Below are 24,185 nucleotides of genomic sequence, written 5' to 3' on the forward strand. Positions count from 1 at the left end.
CCACCTTTCATCATGGATATTGTGAGTTTACGGTTCTTCCTCATCCTCCTTCCTACCCCAACTCTCACTCTGTCTCTCTCCCCAATACCTGCCAAATTTTGTCTAATATATGCATATTCAGAAAATAATTAACTTTTACCAGTCATTGTTTTATTATTTGGGGTTAGGTTTTAATGTATATATAGTACTCCCATCTTTCATTTCTAAGAAGTTTATAATTTCTGCTTTGACTATTCTGCTCAAATCAAGAATTATTTAGAAGTATGTATGTTTATGTTTAATTCCTATGTGTGTAGGTTTTACACACTCTGTCATTAATTTATAAGTTGGCCTAGTCATGGTCAGTAAGCATGGCCACTGTAATTTCTGACTCTTGAAAAGTACTGAGATTTTCTCTGTGGCCTAATCATGATCAGATTTTGAGATTGTGATGTGTGTGTGGGGAAGCCGGGTACAAAGAGAGAATGAAGGAAAGATGTATGTGGGGGGGGGGCTAAACTCATTAAGTAATATATTTAAATTATGTTAACTTGAGTCATTTAAATTGTTTTGGTTAAATTTGTATGATTTTCAAATCCTCAATATTCTTCCATTAATTTCTGAGAATCATTATCTCCTAATATGTTTGTGACTTTGCCTGTTTCTCTTCGTATTTTCAGTTTTTCAATCTATGTTTTGATGCTGTGTGGTCACATATCTAATGTTAATGACTTGAAAAACTTTGATCACCCCTTCTCTTAATATGACTTATCACTGTCTCTTGCTTTTTTTCCTTGAAGTCTATTTTGTCTAACATTATTAGTGTTACATCTGGTCCTTTCCCAGCGTGTGCCTATTATAACTTCTTTTCATCCCTTCATTTTCAAACTTCCTATATAATTTTTATTTTATAAATATTTCTGGTAAACAACTATAATGTTACCTAATTTGAAAGCCTCTGTCTTTTATAAATGAATTTAGCCAAATCATATTTATTACAGTTAGTAAATACATTGTCATTTTACTTTGTGTTTTCCAGCTATTGTGTGTTCTTCTTTTTTCCCTCTCCCTTCCCACATCTTTTATCTGTTTCCTTTTTAAAGGAGGCTCACATTTCTTCATTCTATTTTTTCCCTCATTTATTTGCAAGTTATACTTTCCATTTAAAATTTTCTATTAGGAAAATTCTTAAATTTTTAACACTCATAATTGATCTTCTATTTTCTGCCAATATCTAGAGTTTTAACTACCTATATTGCACTCCATAAAATGTTTTTTACCTCCCTTTGTTCCATATTTCCTTCCCTCCAGCACCTACCTGTGTTGATATAATCTGGAATTTGGATGCTAGATTGTAATTTCTATATCTTCTTCTTTTTGTATAATATATAAGACTTAAGAGTAAAATTTGTCTCTTTTTTAAACTTTTTTCTTCTTTCTTTCTTCCCTTCTTTCTTCCTTCCTTTCTCCTTCCTTTCCCCTTCCTTCTTGCCAGCCTTACTTCTCATATCTCTTATTTTTCTATATTTCTTTTTCTTCTTGACAGAATATATAATACATTAACTCTTTCAGAGTAAGTTATTAAACCCTTTTGATACCTTGAAAGTCTGTAAATATATCTTCTCCTAACAATTAAACCATTATTCCATTGGTCACAGAGTTTCTAGTCCACAGTTACTTTCCCTCAAAACTTTGCAGTTATTGCTCTGCTGTCTTCTCATGTGTAATACTCTGATGGTGTGCCTGATTCCATGCTGATTGCCATTCAATTCTAAATTGTCTTCTCTCTATGCATCTCTGAGAAATTTCATAACTTCTCTTCATATTGCTTGTTCTTAGTCACCTCAAGGAATGTTTAGGTGTGTGTATCTTTTTCCCCCATTTATACCTACTGCATCACTGGATTTTTTCACACTGAGAGCACAAATCTTCAGATTTCAGAAATGTTTTTCTACTATTCCTTTAATTGTTCCCATTTTTCCATTGGCTTTACTTTCTCTCCTTCTAATAGAAGACATCCTTCTATAAGGTGGTTTTTGAATTTTCTGTTTCCATTTTCCATCTCTCTTAATTTTTCAGTCATGCTTTCTGTTTCTTTTTGTGTTGTATTCTGTGATAATTCCTTGGCTCAGCACTTCATATGAATTCTCTTTACAGTGCAGGTCACCTATTTATTAGGAGTTTGACTACAACAATCTTTTTAAAATTTCTAGAATCTGTAGTTAATTGTGTTTGGGGAAGAGAATGCACTCTTTCCTCCCTCTGAGGATATCAGCCATCCTTAAGTCAAAGTCAGATTCTGTTTGTCCTGTTAACTCTGTTTTCTTGGGTGTAAGTTCTTCTATTTACTCTGTTTGGTGTCTGCCTTCCATGTTCTTTGCATTGCTCAAATATTTGGTGATTCTTATTGGTGATCCTTTTCATTTAAGATGCCCTGTTTATAGCTATTGCATGCACACCATGGTGCAGGATGCTAAGAAGGGTGGGTAAAAGGAACATCCAGTTCTTCCTAAGTGTAGGCAGCCACTCTGGACAATGCCAGTCTCCCTTCAATGTCATACTCACTGCCTATGCTACAAAGCAGACATTCTGTTGTTCACTGCATGGCCCAAGGGAGGAGGGGGTGAGAGAGGGCTAAAGACAGGACCAAGAGAAATAAAAATTACAGCTACTCCTACTTGATTCTACAACCCCATCACCTGTCAACTCCCCCTGGCCGTGAGTTCACCTTGTAGTGGAGGCTTGTAGAACCTCTCGCTCTTTGCAGCAGTCCTCTGCTGTATGTAGGTTTAGGTGCATGGTTTCTTTCTTTTATCTGATGACATCAGATTTTATATATACACAATTATTTTATAGGATTTGAAGAGGAAGGGGGAAGCTTCCCAAACAATCACCAAATGATCACCAAACAACCAGGAGAAGGGAAAAAGACAATTTATGGACTTAGTCCATGTGTATGAAGAAAAGCTTTTGCAAACATGTAAATATCAAATGATTAACCTTTGATCTTCACTTGTTTTTTAATTGTGTTCACTAATGAGATACCCTTTTTCATTTTCAGGTCTTAAATATAATCATGGCCAAACCTTATGAATTTAATTGGCAGAAGGAAGTTCCTTCGTTTTTGCAAGAAGGAGCAGTTTTTGACAGATATGAAGAGGTAAAGAAGCATTATTAATCATTTCTCTCAAAACATTCTTATAATTATTTCATTTTAATCACAGTATTGAGTAAATAGTCTTTGATATAAGTAAGAATATCCTGGAGATTTATAAGATGGAATAGTTGGAAAGAGTCAAAGTTATGAGATATAATAATAATGATAATGATACTATAATTTACTGAGCCCTCTCCCTGTGCCAGATATAATAATAATGTTGATACTATAAATTATTATGTGCTTACTGTGTGCCAGACAGCTTTCTAAGCATTTCCTGTGTATTATTTGTTCAATTCCTTATAACAACCTTATAAGATTGTTGCCATTATTATGCTTGTTTTACAGATGAGTTTCACGGAGTAATAGTTTTTGCTTAACGAAGTGCTTTAGTCAGGCTTTCCTCATAACACTTTCTATTTGTCATAAATGTAGTAGTGATTGGACTTTGTGCTGGTCACGTGCATTGCTCGTCTCATTTATACACATCAGCTTGACCAAAGCTTTGTGTGCCTCTGCTTCTATTATTTATTGCTTGTGCCCTTGCAAGGTGGTGATGGCTCCAGGCTTTCTAGAAACCAGGGGCTTGGGGCCACCAGTCTGTTCAGAAGGTTTAGGATGGAGAGTGGAAGCCTCCTTTGCATTGTTAACATGTTGTTTTCCTTAGAGTTTACTTGAATTTGAGATGACTTGTGGAGGGGTGTGTGATGATACTCTGTTCCCTCTAAGGCGAAGTAAGATGCAAAACTTGTTCAGACTTCATGCAGAGTCAGAGTTGGTTCCCTTCAAAATCAGTGGAATGTATGTGGCTCATTGTGGTGGCCTCCCAGGGGTTCAGATCATCAGGCCTTTTCGTGAGGTCTGTGGGCTGACACAACTCACTAACTGGTTGACTTGTTTTTTCCAAAATATGTATCATAATACTCTCTAGATTTATACCATAGTTGTTTTGTGTAAACAGAATTGAGAAAGGCAAAGGATGGACCCAAATGTAGTCAGTATTCTTCATATTGAATTAAAGTATTGTGGTGACAGCTATCTATGCTACTGAAACTTTACTGCTTCCCTGAAAGAACAGCATTCTGCTATAAGAAGAAACAAAACAATTTTCTACCACCTGGAGGCAACCACTGTTAACTCTTTTGCAGTTTTCTTCTAGTCTTTTTTTCTAATTGTTTTTCCTCTTCCATAGTTGTCATCATAGAGTAATCTTGAAAATACAAATCAGAACCTCTTCTTCCTCTATTTAAAATGCTTCCATGACTCCCTTTTATAGGATAAAGATGACTCATCAGAATGAAATACAAGGTCTTCCATAATTTGGCTCCTGCCTAATTCTACAGCCTCATTTCCCACCAGTTTTCTACAAACACTCTCTGCTTTAACCCTAAGAATATGCTTAAAATTCCCCCAATAAACTATTCTATTTCATGCTTTGTGCTTACTGCTACCTTTTCCTGAAAGACACTTATCCCTCCTTGTTTGACTGGAAAACTCCTATTTATCCTTCAGAACCCAGATGAGAAATCTTTACTCTTTGATATCTCCCTTGACCCATTTGATAAGAATTGATCACTCCTTTGTGCTACCACTAAACTACCCTTGCACATACTACACAGCACTCACATTTCATTTAATGTTTTTGTCTTCCCTAGTATACTCTGAGTTTCTTGAGGTCAAGGACCATATTTTACTTATCTTTTTCTCTCCAGGGACTAGCAGAATGCCTACAATTGCCAAATTCACTGTAAATATCTAGTATCAAAAGGGATTTTAAAGGACATGGAAGCAGCCTAAGTGTCCATCGACAGATGAATGGATAAAGAAGATGTGGCACATATATACAATGGAATATTACTCAGCCATAAAAAGAAACAAAATTGAGTTATTTGTAGTGAGGTGGCTGGACCTAGATTCTGTCATACAGAGTGAAGTAAATCAGAAAGAGAAAAATAAATACCGTATGCTAACACATATATATGGAATAAAAAAAATGGTTCTGAAGAAGCTAGGGGGAGGACAGGAATAAAGACGCAGACATAGAGAATGGAATTGAGGATGGGGGAGGGGGAAGGGTAAGCTGGGATGAAGTGAGAGAGTGGCATGGACATATATACACTACCAAATGTAAATAGATAGCTAGTGGGAAGCAGCCACATAGCACAGGGAGATCAGCTCCGTGCTTTGTGACCACCTAGAGGGGTGGGATAGAGAGGATGGGAGCGAGACGCAAGAGGGAGGAGATAAGGGGATATATGTATAACTGATTCACCTTGTTATAAAACAGAAACTAACACACCATAGTAAAGCAATTATACTCAAATAAAGATGTTGTTAATAAAAAAAGGGGGATTTTAGATACAATTGATTCCAACTAAGTTTGGTTTTATTATAGTTTGTTCATTTTCTTGATAATTGAAATGGTGAGAGGTCCTTGAGACCTGTGTGGAAAGCTGTACTTCAACATATTCAAAATATTAGAGTAAATCATATCTAATTTTCATCTTTTAAATTAAAAATTATCAATATCAACAATTTGAGAGTTCAAGCCGAATGCAATTAAGTGCACTTGACTACTTTCGTCCACTTTACACAACTTGGCAAGAAGGCCAAGGGCTAACTTAGAGGCATTTCCAAGCCTTTTCTCCCAGGTAAGTCAGGTCTAGGTTGAGTACCAGCGCCACCATGATGATGGCCATTGCCCTTCATTATGAGCTGGCGAGTGACATCTCTCCCTGAATCTGCTAGGGTATCCCAAAAGATTTGCGGTTTTCTGAGGCAGTTTCCCAGGCTCTGGAAATCTATAGGATAATTAAAAAATACTTCCTGGCTTCCAGTTCCTCAGAGAAGGTCATTTTGAAGAGATTAAATGTAATCACTGGCTGAGTATCTCTTCTGCTGTCATATAAGCAGAAACCAGTTAGAGAAAGAGTACTGTTTTTTGATAAAGTGAAATGTGATTTGATGAACTAGAAGTTTATCATCATTGAATCATTTTTATTTCTCATGATTTTTTTTGGTAATTAATCATCATAACTCACTTATATTTAGAAAATACTGATGACTTGCACTTCTAAAGGCATTTACTTTTCTTCCAGGTTCCTCTGAAAATGAGGTAAAGCGAGGAAAGAAATCTTAACAAGTATTAAATACAATCTCGCTAAGCTTTCAACTTTCTTAAGTGCTATTTTACTAGGATTATAAGCAAAACATTTTCAGCTTCATAAAGTAAATAATGCCTCTTCATAAAACATATCAAACTGGTGTTGACCTTAAAAATAAAAGTTATTTTATCAGCAAAAATGGGTTTATTTAGGAATAGCAGAGGAGTTGCAATTCAGGACAAGCAAGCTATAGCAAAAGCCATAGACAAGTTCATAGAACAGAGGAGGGGAATATTATTGCAGAGAGAAAAAGGAGGAAGTCAGGAGGGATTGTTTTGAACAAAAATCCATTGGAGAAAAGTGTGAGTTCAGGGAGCTGGTGGGTTACTCAGGGGCTGAGTTGCTGGGCTAGTCAGTATCTTGTGGGAGATGCCATGCACATCTTTTCCTTTTGGGGGCCTGAAATTGATGATTCTTTCCTATTGATGATTCTTCTCTGGGGTCTGTAACTGACAATTCTTCCCATAGTTGATGTCCAGTGGTACCTTGTGCGAGCTTCTCCTTCTGGCCTCCTGACTCCATTTTAGTAAGGTTTCCCTTTATTAATTTTCAAACCAGAAAGCCAAATAGTGTTTCATATGGGGCTGTAGCGAGTTGTTTTTATTACAGCTGACCTTTGAATAACACAAGTTTCAACTGCATGGTCCACTTTTATATGGATTTTTTTCAGTAAATACCTATCACAGTACCACACAATCCTCAGTTGGCTGAGTCAGCGGATGCGGAACCACGGATACAGAGGGTTGACTGTAAAAGTTATATTCATATTTTCAACTGCACTGGGGTTGGCAGCCCTAAAACCTCACGTTGTTCAAGGCTCAACTGTATTTCCCTATTCTGTAAGATTTAGTTCTTTAGAGTCACGGCCATTAAAATTTTCAAGGCACCAAATATAAGCAGAGAAGATTTGTTTCTACAGTGTTTTGCATGAACAGCAGGGAGAAATGACAGCTGACAGCAAGTGGGAGGAACAGGAATTAGAGAAAACACAACCTGATCATCCCAAAAGTGCCACGGCAAAGGGACCATTTGTGAAGGGGCATAAACGCCTTCAGCACCATATGGCAACTAACATTATCATGACGGTCTGAAGGATCGGGTAAACATTAAATTGTGTTCCACGTATTGGTTTAAAGAAGGCAGGGAAGTATTTTAATCAGTGGGTGAGCATTCACTAGGTCAGAAAAAAATAGGATTTACTAACCGCTGTTTTAAAAATATGTATTATTTTGCCAATAAATGCAACTAGTGCAACTGTATTTAAGCATTATTTTATTATTTCTGCTGAGGGATTTCTTCTGAGGTAGCCCAAAATTTCAGGAACTGCAGCCTTTCATTGTAGCCTCTGATTGTATTCTCCTGCCACTTCAAAAGCTGTTTTTATCTAACTTTACTTGACTTTTAAGTTACTTACATGAAAAATATATTTCATTTCCTAAGTGGTACAACAAGTGGTGTAAAAATCTTTAGACATTTTTCTATCACGGAGGAGGGAAACAGCAGTGCTTTTTAAAACCCATGCAGCCCAAATGTCTCTAACTCAACTGGCATCCTGACTTGCCTTTCATGTCCTTATTAAAGGGCTGAAGACCCCATCCTCTGGCTATTCAGGGCTCTCCCCAGCCTTTCCTAGAATTCCTAGGTGCCTAGAGCCGCCTTGTGATCACTCAGCTCCTCAATGCCTTCTTACCTCTCTGTTCCCAGGACGGTTCCCTGCTCTAATTTCTCTCCCTAAACCCATTATATCACTGAACCTCAGGAACAAGGATGTTGTGTAAAATAGGCTTTTATTAAAAATTTGGTGGTAGCAGAGGAGAATTGCAGCATGCAGTAGGAGACAACAGATATCATGAGGAATAAATTTCAGAGGTCAGCAGGGCAACAGGTATCTCTCTCACTGCCTTCTTTTTTGCCCCACTCTTCCACCAAGAAGCATGTTCCTGTTTCTTTTCTTTTTTGATCTCTCCCTCAGAATCCTTTTCTAATACACCCTTTTCCTTTTTCCCATATGCCTCTTATTCCAATTAGAAACAAAAACAAAAAAAACAAAAAACCAACTCCCTCTCAAACCAAGGAGGAAAATGGGAAATTCTGGTCCTTTCTCATCCTGAGCAGTGTGGTTCCTTGGCTAGCTGAAACTCTCCCATCCAGACTCGCCTGAGACCTCCGCTTTTGCGTAACTTTGAAGGGCAATGGATATACTTAAACACACAAAAATTTTAAAGACCTTTCTCCCTTGAAAGAAAAGTGGTCTGTCGTCCTTCTAGAGAAGTGGTCACCAGCAGAACTTTGCAGTGATGGACATGGTCTGTATCTGGGCTGCCTGTTACCACATGTGAAGAGGGTTGTGATGCACAGTTGGTAATCTCAAGGCTGTTTCCCCAACCTGTGCACAAAATCTAGACTGCACTTATTTTTCTTAGAGTGCAAGAGTTTCTCTTTAGCAAAATTCATTCAGTTTGGCATTTGAAAAACAAACAAACAAAACAACAACAGCAAAAGTGGCCAGTGAGACTGAGGAACTGAGGTTTTATCTTAATTAATTTTAATTAAAGCTTACATAACAACATGTGGCTGGTGTCTCTCTTATTGGACAGCACAGTTTTCTAGACAGTTAGCTTAAATTACAACCAGATTTTAAAATACCATCCTCTTTCCCCAGCACGCAGAAAGAGCTCTCAGTTTGCTTAACTGGGATCTGCAGTTTCATCAGCCACGTCTTCTTAGGGGCAGCCAGAGCACAGATTTGAATGTTTTATAGCTGACTTCCCTCCCCCACCACCCCACATCCCAAATCCCAGCTTGGGTTGGGCTGCCCCTTTTCCTCACCTGTGGGATTTTGTATCTGAGGCAGGCTGCCGGGTTGGTGTCCTTTTCTGAAGAAGCCTTGGTCTTTATTACTAACCCCTCCCACTCACCATCCCCAAACCCCTCCCCTGCACACACACAGAAACGGAGCCCCTTGATGCTCACAACTGCTGCCAGGAAAACAGAAACAGTTATGGTAGCTGCCAATCCCAGAGGAATATGGAAGTACAGCATCAATAAAAGCTGAAGTGAGGCCAAGTGGGACAGGCCGAATTGGGCCTCTTTCCAAGGTAGCTCTGAAACCAAACTGTAGGGCACTCAGTGAAGCTCCAAAAGGCCCAGGCACCCTACATACCCCAGGCTGCACATTGGTGAAGCAAATAATTTAACAAGTGTAATTTGCAAAAAACTAAAAACACATCCTCATAGAAAGTATTTTGACTGAAAGGTTTATTTAGCTCCTCAGTGAGGATACCAGCAGGATGATAAGTCTAGTTATAAGAGCACTGGAGGAAAAGAGGAAAGGAAAGCTGCAACAAGCTTTGTTAATTAGATACAAAACCGGTTACTGCCCTGGAGGGTAATAAAACCATAACCCCTGAGGCTGTCTTTTCTACCAGACACAAATCACATGCATCCCTTACAGAACAAAAAATGGCTGCAACTTATCTAGTTAACTTCAGAAAATCTGGGCCCTAAACTACAGTAAATAATAAGTCAAACAAAGGGGCATTCTTCTAGAGAAATAAATCATCCTTGGGTGGGTCTCTAGACAGCGTTCCTGTATAACATGGAAAGGATACATAGCCATCTTTTTATCTCATTCCCAGTTTTGGGTGATTTAAACTCAATTGCACCCACAGAGTTAGGATATCCAGCTCAAAAAGTAGAAAGTGGAATTGTAGCACATTACTTGTATTTACAGTGAAAGATACTTACAGAGTCATCATAATGATAACAATTCTGATCATATTTATTAGTCTTTCAATGTTTAGAGTCAACCTAATGGTAGACAAAATATTTAATTACTATTGACAAAACAGAATGAAAAATCTATTAACTTTGTCAGTGCAAAGTAAGGGTACAGACAGATTTTGGAAAGGAGAGCTAGTTGGAGACACAGAGGAAAAACCAGAGGCTTAATATTCTCAGTGAGAGGAAATGTTGATAGTTAGTTGACGGTGCATGAAATAGAGGCTTCTGTCTATTATTTAAAGCCAATCACAAAACCAGAAAGAATGTGATTCACATTTGGAAGGGAGAGGAGGGAAAGTAGGGAAATGAGTTAAATTGAGTTCCATTTCTGAGTTGTTACCCTAAGGAACCTATCAATATTCCTACGTGTGCCTGGTGGATAATTAGTTCAGTTATTCACTGTCTTGCCATGAGTCCTGCTTTCTTCAAGCTCCAGTCCCTACTAGAATTGGACATTTAAAACAAAACAAAAAATATGTTATATCACTTTATTGTCCACCAAATTACGTCCAGATGTCTTGGTTTGATACTGCAGGCCCTCAGCATGTGGCCCCAGATGTCCTACCACCCTCACCCCTGTGCTTTCCCCCCACAGTCACATTGCAATGAGGAAGGTGGCAGATTGTACCCCTTGTGGGGTGAGGAGACCAAGGTGGGCAGTGGGTCCAGGGGACTGACCGAGAAGGCCTCAGAGAGCAAGCCCCCTTCGGTCTGCGTATTGGTGGGTGAGTCCATTAGCGGATCAAAGGACAGCTAAGATGAGGGGACAGTCCGAGCTCTTGCAAGGGCATGGGTGCGGGATGGGGGGCATGGCTTGTCTGTCTGGGGTAGGAGGGCAGGTGGTGAAGGCAGGAGCTGCAGCTGCAGAGATGAGCAGTGCCCCACCATAAATGCTTTACTTTCCAGCCCAAGCATTGGCACTAGATCCTGAAGGCTCTAGGGACCCTTCGATGCATATTTTTTAGCAGGAAAGAGTGAGGTCTGAATATGACTGGAAAGTGGGTCTGGCTGATTAGTTGTGTCTGGGAGGGTAGAGGTGGGATTGAATGGCTGGATAGACAGTCATTCAGACACATGGGAAATAAGAGGAGGGGTGGAGGATGGAAATGAATTAGAGGATTTTCTAACCTGGTGGATGTAGAAGGTGAGGGAGAGTAAGAAGTGTAAAACGAGGTTGGGATTTCCAGCCCAGGAAGCTGGGTGGGCTCTGATTGCTGGCACAGAGAATGTCAGAGAAGGGGTAATTTATGGATGTGCTTATGTGGTTCTTCTTCATGAAATGAACAGTACTTATCATTGTATGTTCTGTTGTACCCCAGAAGCATTTTGCATATACAGAAATCACATAAGTTTTAGTTAAAAATAAACTGCACAAAAAGAGAATTGACAAACATAGTAAACTACCCAAGAGGATGAACAAATGGATGCATTTTCTTCCTTCCTCCATCCTCCACTCCCAGGGGTGCTGTTGGCATCCTGGCTGGAGTAGGCGTCGTGAGCAAGGGCATGGTATGAACAGAAGTCTGAGAAGTAGGCAGAAGCCTCATTGCGTACAGCAGCAGTTCTGAAAGTGTGGTCCCCAAACCAGCATCACCTAGAACTTTATCAGAAATGCACATTCTCAGCCCATCTCATAGATGAATCAGAAACTCCGGGAATGGGCCCAGCAGTGTATGTTTTAACTAGTCCTCTAAGAGACTTGGATGCACATCTGAGTATGAGGCTCAGTGGTCATAGGACTGGGATGGGGAGCTTGGATTTCTTTCTGAGTGTTATGGGAAGCCATTTTCAACAGGGACTGACATGATCTGGTTTACGTTCTGGTGACAGTTACTTTGGTAGCTGTGCGGAGAATGGATTTGTAAGGGGCGGGGTGCAAAGTGCACACCAGAGGTACAGAGTACGGTTAGAGAACACCAGAAGTTTAATTTAAGGAAGGTGAGCTGGAATCTTAGCTCTTGCTTTTACTTGGTGTATCTCTACAGGCAATTTTCTTAATATCTCTGTGCTAGAAAAGGGGAGCTAGGAAGGTAGGTGGGTCTGAAGAGTATGTATTATATTTCACCTAAGGATCCTATGATTCTACACCCACCCGCCTTCAGTTACCTCTCTCTTCATCATCTTGTGACCTCTTCCTCATATGGTAAGAAAGGTGTGGCCAGAGCCTGAGCACTTAATCACTTAATCACGCTGAAACAATCCGGAGCTGCAAGGGCTAGTATCAGCCGGGGTTTTGCAAGAACACCCAGACCTGTTCCTTCCTCTAGACCCCCCATTGAAATAACAGTGCTAATAACATTATCTGTGCTCTCAGACCCTCAAAGTTTAGAGACCATTGTCATCCAAGCAGGAGGTGTTTAAGGAAAGGTCTGTATGGTTTGCAAAATTCTGGGAAGTAAGTGCACTTGAAGACAAAAGACTCTGATTTGAGCCTTGACCCTGACATTTACAAGTTATGACCTTGGGCAAGTCCTTTCACCGGCCTTAGTGAGCTTAGTGGGCTTCTAGGGGCAGAAAATTGTGGGACGGTAAATACATGGTGAAACTAATGGAACATCAGGGTTATTTTAAGTAAGGTTTGTGCAGACACATCTTGGTGCTGACTTTCTTCTTCATGGCCATAAAACACCCTGGAGGGGGGCTATATGGAAGGCTTTATTTCTCAGAAGTTTCTGCTTTAATTAGATAAGGGAAGCTCTGACCAGGTTTCTTTCTGCATTTGTTGATTCTCGATTGCCTTCGGCTCAGAAAAATCCATACGCAAAGTGGCATATATTGGGATGGCACGTTCTAATTCCCTTCAGTGATTTAGGACAGCAACCATTTATGTAGTCTTTGAATCTGTGGGTCAGCCATCTGGGCTGGAATGGGCACACTCAAGTGTTTGCTGGTCCAACTGGGGGCTGGCTGATTTAGGATGGTCTTAGCAGGACCCTCTCATCTCCACCCCACCTGGTCTGTCATCCTCCTGCAAGCAGATGGAGCTTGTTCTTTCCTGCACACAGCCGAGTTTCTGCTGCATGCTGTAGACCAAAGTAAGTGGGGACATTGGGAGGGGCTGCAAAGTCACCTTGCGAGCAGCGAGATTCAGGGAGGGGTGAAGGAGTGTGTCCCTCTCTGCAGTCAACCACGGTTATTGTAGGTACTCTTTATGTAATCAGTCATCTTGCATTGAAAAGGCACAGAACAGGGGTCAACACACTTTTTCTGTAAAGGACCAGATATTAAATATTTTAGGTTTTGCAAGCCATAGGGTCTCTGTCACAACTACTTAACTTCGTAGCATAAAAGCAGTCATAGAACATTCAACAATCTGTAAATGAATGAGTGGGCTGTGTTCCAAGAAAATTTTATTTTCAAAAACAGGGCTGTGGTCTGCAGACACCTAGCTTAGAAGACGAATAATGATACATAGAAATGAATAACAAATTAGCTTGGATGGTGAAGATGATACTTTCAGGTAATTACTTTTAGCTCAGTCATTTTCCCTTATGAATGTATTATTAAATTTTCAGTTTAGTCTTCCTCAATTTTGTTCCCTTTTCTCTATAACTGTATTGGCTTTTGCTGAATAATCAGTTGCTCTTGTCTAAGATGCTCCAGTTTTGTTTACTTGTTTCTGCTTACTCTTCTCACTTTTATGTTTTTTCCCTCTCTGTGAGGTTTCTTTGGGTTTACATTTCTTCACAAAGGTAGAAGATAACTCTATTCCCTGGAGGAATAGGAGCATCTCACCCATGAAATGGTGTCTGAGTCAGTCTCATGGAAAACTCTAATACTTGAGATTCATGCTATTCAAGGGTGTAGGAAGGACTTATTTGTGGGAAGATGAGACATGCATCCACTAGGAAGCTAGAGAAGGAAATCCAGGCGGGCGTTCAATTTACAAGGAGCTGGTGAAAACAAAATGAAGCAATACAACACAAAAAGAAAGTGTATAAATAATGAGTAAATCAAATATAAGGAGCTAGCTGAGGAGCTACTTAGGTCTCTGGAGTATGACTGCTATGCTAAAGAATTTAGTTAAAATTCAGTGGCTAAAATGACAGTGCTTGTTTTTTTTTTGTTTTTAACATTTGTTTTTAATTGAAATGTAGTTGATTTACAATATCATGTTAGTTTCAGGTAGACAGTGCTAGTTTTTTATTGCTTTTTTTCTACCTGAGTGTAAATAGGAAAATGCACAGTATCTGCTCCTTCAAATCTTGTCTATAGCTGCAGGGGAGCAGGAGGTCAGTGGCTGTGGTCAGGCATTCTTTAATTAGGGTTGATGAGTGCAGCCTTGTGGATCTCCAGCCTGATGGCGATGGGGCCCAGAGAACATCCTGGCTGCGTTCTGTTTGGAATCACACTCTGTTCATGCGTGTGGCCTGGCCATTGAATTAATGGAGTTCATTCAAGTGTGAACAAATGAACAGTCAAATGAAATATACAGCATATTTTAAAGTGAATCATTTTGATCTCCCTTCTCAAGTAAGAAAATGGCATTTCTTTAAACTCAGTTTCATGTGAATGAATTCCCTGCTGCTAAAAGTGATGATAAATGTTTTCGTTGTTACTGGTTTTGGTTCTTTTTAGGGAGGATGCTTTTCAGTCTTTATGTTCTCAGAGAGACAGCAGCAAGTGGTCTTGAAAAGCAGGGTTTTAGTTCCCTGCCCAGAAATTGAACCTGAGTAGCCTGGATGTAAACCAGGAATTCTAGCCACTAGTCCACCAGGGGCTAAAGGCTAAAAGCAAAGAGGCCCTGGCTCTTGCCCCATTTGGAAACAAGAATGTTTCAAGGAAGCAAAAACTGTAAAATCAGGTACAAAATTTATTATTATTAGCACGGCACAACCTGTGGGAGAGCACACAGGGAAACTGTTTATGTAAGGCAGAAGCAAGGCAGAGATGCGCACCCAAAGAGAAAGGGTGTGGGCATCCTCCCTAATGAGGAGTACAGCAAAGAGGCAGTTAAATCATTTATATAGGGCAGTTTTTCCAGGTCGTTGTTTACCTTGGGCCAATTATCTCATTTCTTTTCCACACATCACCTGTCCTAGGACCCTCTCCAACATGCATGTGTGTGCTTTTGCCAAGATGGATTCCAGCACAGAGGCCTGTGGGAGGTTTGAGATCACCTATTAATGGGGTGGTGCCCCCCCTTTTGGCCCCGGAGGAGCCTTTCTACACATGTGCAGTCCAGGGAGTTCTCCTTGACCTCAGGAGTGGTCATCTTATCTCTTTATTCCAGCAGAGCTCAGCTCCTGCCATTAACTTTGTCCTTGGCGTGTCTAAGGAAAACAAAGCTCTAATTTTACTTCACTTGGTAAATACCAGCTGTCCAGCCAGGGCCCACCTACCTCCTACCTCACTTGCAGTAGAAATATCTGCCATTGTGAACCCTCACCAGGTGCTCTACAAATGGTATCATTGTGTAAATGCTCTACAGACATTATTTCATTCAAGCCTCCTAAGAACCCTGTTGTTAGGTGGGTCTTTGTAGCCTCATTTTACAGATTACAAAATCAAGGCTTAACATGGTTAAACACCTCACCTGAGGTAACATAACCGTTCACAGGCTGAGCTGAAAGATGCCATGCTAGCTAGCCTGCAGTGGTTCTCAAAGTGTGATCCTTGCAGCAGCCTTAGCTGCACATGCAGAACTTGTTAGAAGTGCCAAAAACAGGCTCCACCCCAGACCTACTGAATTGGGAATGGAAACTGCAGGTGGACTCCAACAGTCTGTGTTTTAAGAGCCCTCTGGGTGATCCTGATGCAGCTCGAATTTAAGAACCACTAGGCATAGGGCAAGGGAAGGAGTTTTAGACTTCCTTAGAAGGAAAAATAAATAAATAAATAAATCCATTTAAAGTCCTTTACAACTAATCTCCCCAAACAGGCAATTCAGATAAACAGGGGAAAACTGTTCACTAAAAGAGACTTTTCTTTTTTCCAGAGGAGTTGAACCTATTAGATTTTATTGAGCTCCTCTAGGTGCCAGGCACAGTGCTAAGCACTTGATGTCAATCATCTCTTTAAACCCGCAGATGGTTGCGAGGATTAAATGAGATTGTTTTCCACGTTATACAGGTGGGGAAAGAGAAGCTTAAATCAGTTAAGAAATTGACTACTACCCAACATGTATTCATGGACAGAGCCAGTCTCCAGAACTGATGTCTTGATGAAGAGAACATACAGGTATCACAGCTATCAGTACGATGACTTGACATCTTGGAATGGCTGCCATTTGCAAATGATGGGGTTCAGAATATGCCATCCCCAAATATGGCACCTTTAGTGTATTGAGTATTTTAAGGTGAAGGAGTTTGAGAAAACAATAGAAGCAGGAAGGTCACTCTGACCTTCCCATCTACTCCCCTCCTCTCCTCTGAAACAGGTCATAAAACCCACATGTGAGAGGTATGCTTCCTACTGCTGGATGAAAGGGGGGTCCTTATCTTCTGAAGAAAAAGGGGCTCTGAGAAGAATCTGAACAAACAGGCCTTCCAAAGCCCCCCCTCCCAGTTTATTACACTTACCTCATACTCCTTGACTCTCATATTTCTCCACAACTGTCTACTTTTCTGCAAACCCAGCACAAAAATACTCAAGCTTAACTGTTTCTTCTAGTCCTCGTTTTCTTATAAGGGCTCCCAGGTCACCTAAAACTTATATTAAATACATTTATATGCTCTTCTCCTGCTGATCTGTTTTGTCAGTTTAATTTTCAGACCCAGCCAGGGACCCTAAGTAGGTCAAGGAAATCTTATTCCTTCCCTACACAAAGAAACATATTTTGGGGAACTATGTATGATTGAAAAAAAAAACCAAGCTACCTATTGAAAAAACACTTTCTGAAGTTCCTTAATGAAGGCTGTTTAACTCTTTTAGTCACCGATTTGCTTTATCTATTTAAGACCATAATTATTATATTACTACAGCCGGGAGTTCTTAATTGGATTCTGCTAAAGAAATGAGGATGGGCAAAAAAATTATTTTTCATTTATTTGCCCCTAAGGGCAAATAACTGCCTCATAAGCAACCCTAAAAACACTAATACCTCTACCTTTGAATCAGTGAAAATCAGCATTTAAGGATAAAAAAGTACTAAGCAGGACTTTTTTAGTCTTTACATTTTGGGGGGAGAAGACCCCACACAACTAGATAAAATGTACTATATGAAAGGAATATAATATTTCCTTTCTTTACTTTTTTTTTTACATTTCCTTTTTTAATGAAATCTTTTATTTACTTTTTATTTACCTACTTATAACAATTTTTATTGAAGTATAGTTGATTTACAATGTGATGAACTTATTTTTTTAATTTAATTTTTATTTTCTATTGGAGTATAGTTGATTTACAATGCTGTGCTAGTTTCAGGTGTGCAGCTAAGTAATTCAGTTATACATATACATATTTCCATTCTTTTTCAGATTCTTTTCCCATATAGGTTATTACAGAATATTGAAGAGAGTTCCCTATTCTATTACATTTCCTTTCAATCAATAGAAATAGACATAAAATATCCTCAGCAGGGAAACCTGTCTTTAATACTGAATATTGATTCTGATAAATTAATAAGAAACACATGGTTTTTAAACTGCTTATTCATAAAACCATAAATAGTAGGCAATTGCTCTGAAATCCTGCCTCATCAAAACATTTAATGAAGTGGATAGGCTGAGCCAGAATAGCTTCCCAAGAATGTAAGCCAACATACTCTTTCTACTGAAGAGTCACCCTGAGGACACTTTTGCTGCTGCCTCCAGTGCTCTCCTACTGTGGACTGTCTTCTTCCAAGTACCTAAAAGGGCAGATGATTCTCTCAACTTTGGTGAGATGCAAAAAGGAGCCTAGTTTTTGGATGCTCAGCAGAGCCAAGTTGCCAGGATATTGTTTGCAAATAAAGGATTTGTACTAAGTGGTATTTAGGGTAAAATCTTTGCCAGAGAACTCTTTCTTGAAGAGTTTGAAGTACACATAGTTGGTTAAGGGCATGGGTTTGGGGTTAAACAGAAATAGCTTCAACTTGGGCTTTGCTGCTCAAGAGATCTAACCATGAGCCAGTCTTAAACCCACTAGGCACTAAGCCACAGCTTCCTTGTCAGGAAAATGGGGGTGATAATACCTACCTCACAGAGACATGTTGAGGAATATGTAAGATGGATCTTTTTACAGTGTAAGTTGGAATATATGCCTCTTCCACTTTAAACCTTCAGTGGCTTCCTACCTCATTCCAAATAATTTCCAGGGTCCTACTTGACCCCTTACAAATCCCTTACAAAACCCATCACTTCATTGTCCCATTGATGTTCCCTGGAAGTATTAGACACAAACCTCAGGGCTTTTGCACTTGCAGCTTCTGCTCTGACTGCTCTTCTCCATGTATCATCAGTTCTCCTGGTTTACTTCCTCACTTCTTTCCAGTTTTCCTCAAAGTCACCTCATCTAAAGAGGCCTTCATCATCTTACTTAAAAAACGCATGTGCCCGTGCACACACACACACACCCCTTACCCTTTAGATTCTTTTATCTTCGCATTTATCAATTCCTGATATATTATTTATTTGCTTGTTGTTCATTGTCAAAGTCACACATAGAATATAAACCAAGAGACAGATACATTGTTTTTGTTTACTGCTATGTCCCCAGCAGGGAATTCATTCATCACCTCACAGATATTTAATAAGCATCTCTGATGATCCAGCAATTCCTTGGCTACATAACTGGGACTCAAATTGATTGTTATTTAAATGGTTCCTAATTTGTAAAGACTTTTAAGGGTCCTAAGAAACTGGAACTGGAGCTCCTTTAGGGTGATCTGGAGAAGGGTTAGCAAGAGATCCCATCTGTGGCAGCCGTGGAGCTGTGCCATTTACATCTCCCTCCAAGACAAAACTCACTAGGAGTGTAGTCAGTGGGACGGCCTCCGCTGCAGCATCCTCACCCCTGCGGCGTTCAGCCGAGGCTCCCAGTCAATGAGTGACATGGCAGAGACTGGAGCCGGCCCTTTCCTGCCCCAGGTGAGGCTCCTCTGGTGGGTGGTTGTTGCTCTGGGGCTCCCATGCACCTGGCGGAGACGCTCTCACAGCTGCCCTGCAGTCTGAGACCCTTCCTACCTGCTCATCCCTCCTCCCTCCTCTGCTTTCACAGTCATTAGTCCTGCCAATGTGGTTTGAAGGCTCTCCCTGCCTACTCCTGTTTCTTCTCCCCTTTCTCTTTCATACGCATTTCCTGTAATCAATCAATCAATTCCCCGTAATCAATCAAGTTCATCTTGGTGTCTGTTCCTAGATGACCCAACTCATGCAACAGCCCTTCTCTCAGGGTAGAAGAGTCATGTACTAAACTTTTGGACTGCAATTTTCTGAAGCCAAGTCTGTGCTCAGAATTCTCTAGGTTGGTAGCCGTGGTCCTCCATGTGCATGTGCCAGTGATTTCTGCACCTCCTTTAGACACAATAAAAAGTGATAGAACCAGGATTGGTCCTTAGAGCCAGTGGGGACTGTGTATATTTGAAGCCTAAACATAAGCTATTTCAGAAGATAAAAGTGGAAAGGGAGTGACAAAAAAAATGCATTTTTACAAGCTGGACTATTTAAGTGGGTAATGCCGATATTCAAAGGGAAATTCCGTGAAAGTTATTTGAGATTCCTTTCCTTTCAGTGACTCTATTCAACACGGACTGTCATCTCCATTTGGCCATAGTTCAAAATGTTATTTCTTTGATCAGCCTCTTCAGATGTATGTCTTCTGTGTTGCTATATGTATAATCCCTGGCTCGTTGTAATTTATTATTCTGGAACTGAATGTGTTTTTATTAGAAGTGGTTTACTGAAAAGAAGGATTTACTAGCTTATGATCCTGTTTCAAGCACTTATGCAAAGCACATCTTCTGATGTTCTTAGAATTTTTTGAAGGGGGAGGATGTTAAAGAAAACATTATTCATGACACTTGTTAAAAATAAGACAGACTGTGTCCAGGAGACTACTACAATGGGGGTTTTGCAGGAGGGGAGAGAAGTTGAACTCAACTTTGAATACAATAAGGAAAAAAAGATCTATAGCCAAGGAGCAGGTTGGGGGGTGGGTCAGTGGATGGAGAATTACTAAGAGGAAACATCAGGGGTAAGGAGAGATTTGGGCTAAACCACCCTAATAGGATTCTTGCTGAAGGCAAGCCAGGGTGATCAGACATCACCTGGGAGATGGTGGAGGTTGAAGAACCAGATCAGATACTAAGGGTGATCAGATACTGAGGGTGTAGGATTCTAGCTAAATCAACTTATTAGCAGGATTCTTGCTAACACTGGGCAATGCAAAGACAGACACAGAAGTCCCGAAGTCAAGGCCTATTTGGGAATAAAATTCAGAGGAGCCTGACTAAAGTTGGCTCAAGGAGAGAATCTTTGGGGTGGGATGTGTGTGTGTCGCGGTGGTGGTGACATATGTTTTTAATGTTTGTTGTAAATGTTTGTTACGAAAAACATTTCTTTTCCTCCCTGGCTCTGAGTAAGCTGGTCTTCTTTCATTTTTCTCATTTTAGTTGCTACAGCAACTGTTTTGACTAACATGACAGTTTTCCTGCCCAAGAAAGTTACTTTCTTGAGTGACCACCCACTCCATCGAAAGGCATGTTTTGTTGACTTTCTTCTTCTTTTTGCACTCTGAGAGGTAATTGCCGAATATCTTAGGAATAATTTCTTCAAGTGTTGTCTGGCAAGAATCAGGGAGCCTGTCTCAGTGCCCTGCTACAAGACAAGAGCCCTCGCAGAGTCTAAGTGTTCATACTTGGCCTCAAAATGCCCACAACAGAGATGCTTCTGGGAGAGGGAAGGACAAAGAGAGACAGATACAGAGTTTGACATCTCAAACTGGCAGACCTTAAAAGTTAAGACCCAAAGATTCAACATCTCTATCGGGAAGTAAAAGAGAAAATGGAGATTCCTAAATATTGAGGACCATAAAGTGAGCAGACAGAAATACAGAGTTTGACTCTTTCAGGTGGATCATTTGAGCAGTTCCTTCTTCTTCTCAAATTCAGATCCTAATCGAGCTGATCAGCTTCTCACAGAGCCAAGGATATGTCAGAGCCCTTGTTAATAACAAACACTGTCAGGCCCAGTTTCAGTTTCTTTTTATTTTGCGGTACGCGGGCCTCTCACTGTTGTGACCTCTCCCATTGCGCAGCACAGGCTCCGGACGCGCAGGCTCAGCGGCCATGGCTCACGGGCCCAGCCGCTCCGCGGCATGTGGGATCTTCCCGGACCGGGGCACGAACCCGTGTCCCCTGCGTCGGCAGGCGGACTCTCAACCACTGCGCCACCAGGGAAGCCCCCAGTTTTTTTTTAAAAGATGACATAAGTCAGAAAAGGTGCTGTTCCTTCCTCTTGCTCGTTTTCAGCAGCCTTCGTCGACTCTCCCGAGCCAGGTCACTTTGAAAGTTGATGATGTTCTTCATTTCTGAGGTCAGAATAAAATGAAATGAATGGATTAAATCCTTCTACTTGTTATCAGAATAAGCGTTCGCTGTATTTCACGATCATTGCTGAAATCAGCTCTCTAAATGCTCACGGTTGGCTCCTGAGAAGGAGAACTTTTCATTTCTGCTTCTGTGGAATTGAGAACCCAAGATAGATAGTAGGTCCAGCACCTGTAAAACTTGCTTAACAATCTCTTGATTGCCCCTCACTATCTGAGAGCGAAATCAAGGAGGTGCAAGGCAGGGGCTCCCAACCCAGTGACGGTCTCCTCTGGTCACTACTCCCCGACACGCCCTTGAAGAAGGAAGGACTAAAACTTCCTACTGATGGCTTGCCCTCTGTGCCTGATGTGGACTGAGGCTGGCTGGGGCACAGAAGAAAGCCTGACCTCTCTGTGCAGAAACCACACTTTAGCGAGTCTAGCTCCACAGTAATTTACAAGCTCTGGGTTATCCTCACGTGTAGACCTCCCGATCTGCATTCTGGATCAGTGGAAATAAGCGCGCACGGTACCACTGCTCATCATGAAGACCCACGTGACAGAGATGCTCTCCCCACCATCATGTACTGATAGATATAATTCTGCCACATATTATCTGTGTCCTCTTGGGAGACTTGCTAACCTCAGAGAAAATCTGTAAGGTAGGGGAGGTGGCATTTACCACATTTGGTTCTTGGATGATTCATCATAAACAATACTAGCAACATGAGTCATAGTCACTGTCACTGTGTTCTTATATTGATAATCAGTAATAATGTAATGGGTGCAGGTTATGCAACAAGCCCTGCAGTGCCCACAGGTGGCCTGTAAGATGTGTTATTGTTCATGTTGCCATCCCTGCTTTTGGAGATGAAGAGACAAAGCTCAAATAAGCCTGTAAGTGTCCAGCCACGTTTGGATCAGGTCTGTCGGACCCTAAAACCAATGTAACATGCCCAGTAGTTTCAGGTGTTCATGAAATGGGCTTCGTGCTTATTTACAAATGTTTCTTCCACATCCCAAAGTCAGCTGTAGTACAGAAGTAGGTGCCACTAGATAAAATGCATTAGGGATTTAAGTTGAAGACAGAAAAAAAAATGGGAAAGTACATCAAATTAGGGGTAAAATTAACAGGCAGCCACTCTATGGGCAGCAAAAATGTCCCATAAAATTGAAAGAAGTGAGCTGCAGATTTGCTACTTTTGATCATGGTGGCCAGAGTAATGCAGGAAAGAAAAACAGTTATAGGATTCAAACTGTCTGTCAGATTACAAGGAACGCAACAGATTAGGAAAAATAACTTTTCTTTAATACCAGGATCCAAGAAAAAATTCTGATAGCTTTCTACAACAACCGGTAATAAATACAGTCTGTACAGTTCATGGAGTTCACAAGAGAATCCTTAAAAATGATGTAACTAGAACTGAAACATTTCCAAAGCCCTTCTGATCTGAGTGATGGTTACTGGCCTTCAGTGACAAGGAGAACAGCAAAGCCTCCTTCAGATGCGATGCTGAGCAGTTCCCTGGGCCCACTCCCTGACAATGTCTCTTTCTCACTTACAGGTCTCAAAGCAGGTGTGATGCAAATGCCTGCTTCGGTGTAGCCATCAATCTCAGCTCTGCCCCACAAGCTACATGACACAGGGCAAGACGCTTAATTTCCATACCTCAATGGCCTCCTCCTCTGTAAAATGGGAATAATAATAGTAGCTCCCTCATGGGAAGTTGGGCGGTTAATAAGTTAATGTGTACAAAGCTCAGACCATTGCCTCGTGCTTAGTTAGCATTGTTTTGGTGGTAGTGGTTTATAATGTTATTTATATTTGGTTAGACCCTTCGTGGCCTTTCTCTAACTCAGACTTCACTTGTCCCTCTTCAGCCTTAACAAAGCCCTTTCTCTTCCTCCAGTGTTGATCAAACCATGTTTACCCAAAGGTGGAGCCTCCAAGGCAGTGTTCATTCACTGACAACCCAAACACCCACTGATTTTAGGCAGAGTGGGACCTGCTCGGCAAGGTTGACAGGGTAGAACAGACACAGGCTTTGGAATCAGAGAAACCAGTTTGAATCCCAGGTCTGTTATTTATCCACTGTAGCTTTAAAGAATTGACTCTCCTTCAAACATTTTTCCCCTTATTTCTAAATACTGCATGTCTGATAAAGTAACCACTAATCATACCTGGCTGTTTAAACGAAAATGAAAAGTTCAGGGCCCCTGTCACACTAGCTACATTTCAAGGGCTTCATAGCCCCACATAACCTTCATGGCCTCCACGTCGGGCTGTGTTCATCTGGCACGTTTGCATCATCAAAGAAAATCTGTTGAAGAGCGTTGGATAGTAGCCCTGAATTACACAGTAGTTTTCTCCTAACTATTACCAGTTATTTGGCATTGACCTCGTTCCAGACACTTGGGCTTTCTCAACTTTGAGAGCCATGTGAAGTTGGTATCAGTTTTCTCAAGTTACAGGTGAGAAAAGTGAAGCTTGGAGAGATGAAATGGCACCAGTGCAAGAATCTCTGGCAGATGCCTGGTGCGGAGGCTGACAGTCAAACCCAGGAAGGATAAGCTACAAGGTCTGGGCCCCAGTGCACCTCCTAGGGGTTCACTTTCTCAGAAATCAGGAGCCTCATGATGGAATGTGGAAGTCC

At 40.8% G+C, this 24,185-nt stretch overlaps 1 protein-coding gene across 3 annotated transcripts in view; it reads left to right on the top strand.

The window, feature by feature from the left end:
- The window catches only part of PLCB4 (phospholipase C beta 4), a 417,084-nt gene that overhangs the window by 256,582 nt on the left and 136,317 nt on the right, over nucleotides 1-24,185 (top strand). For all 3 annotated transcript variants that reach the window (XM_029220101.1, XM_029220098.1, XM_029220099.1), the window contains exon 3: nucleotides 3,041-3,139. In XM_029220101.1, the coding sequence (XP_029075934.1) occupies nucleotides 3,056-3,139 (84 nt within the window). In that variant the 5' untranslated portion in view covers nucleotides 3,041-3,055. The remainder of the gene's footprint in view (nucleotides 1-3,040; nucleotides 3,140-24,185) is intronic.

The sequence above is a fragment of the Monodon monoceros genome, unplaced genomic scaffold (genome assembly GCF_005190385.1).
Source record: "Monodon monoceros isolate NGI ecotype Baffin Bay Population unplaced genomic scaffold, NGI_Narwhal_1 Super_Scaffold_13, whole genome shotgun sequence".
NCBI lineage: Eukaryota > Metazoa > Chordata > Mammalia > Artiodactyla > Monodontidae > Monodon > Monodon monoceros.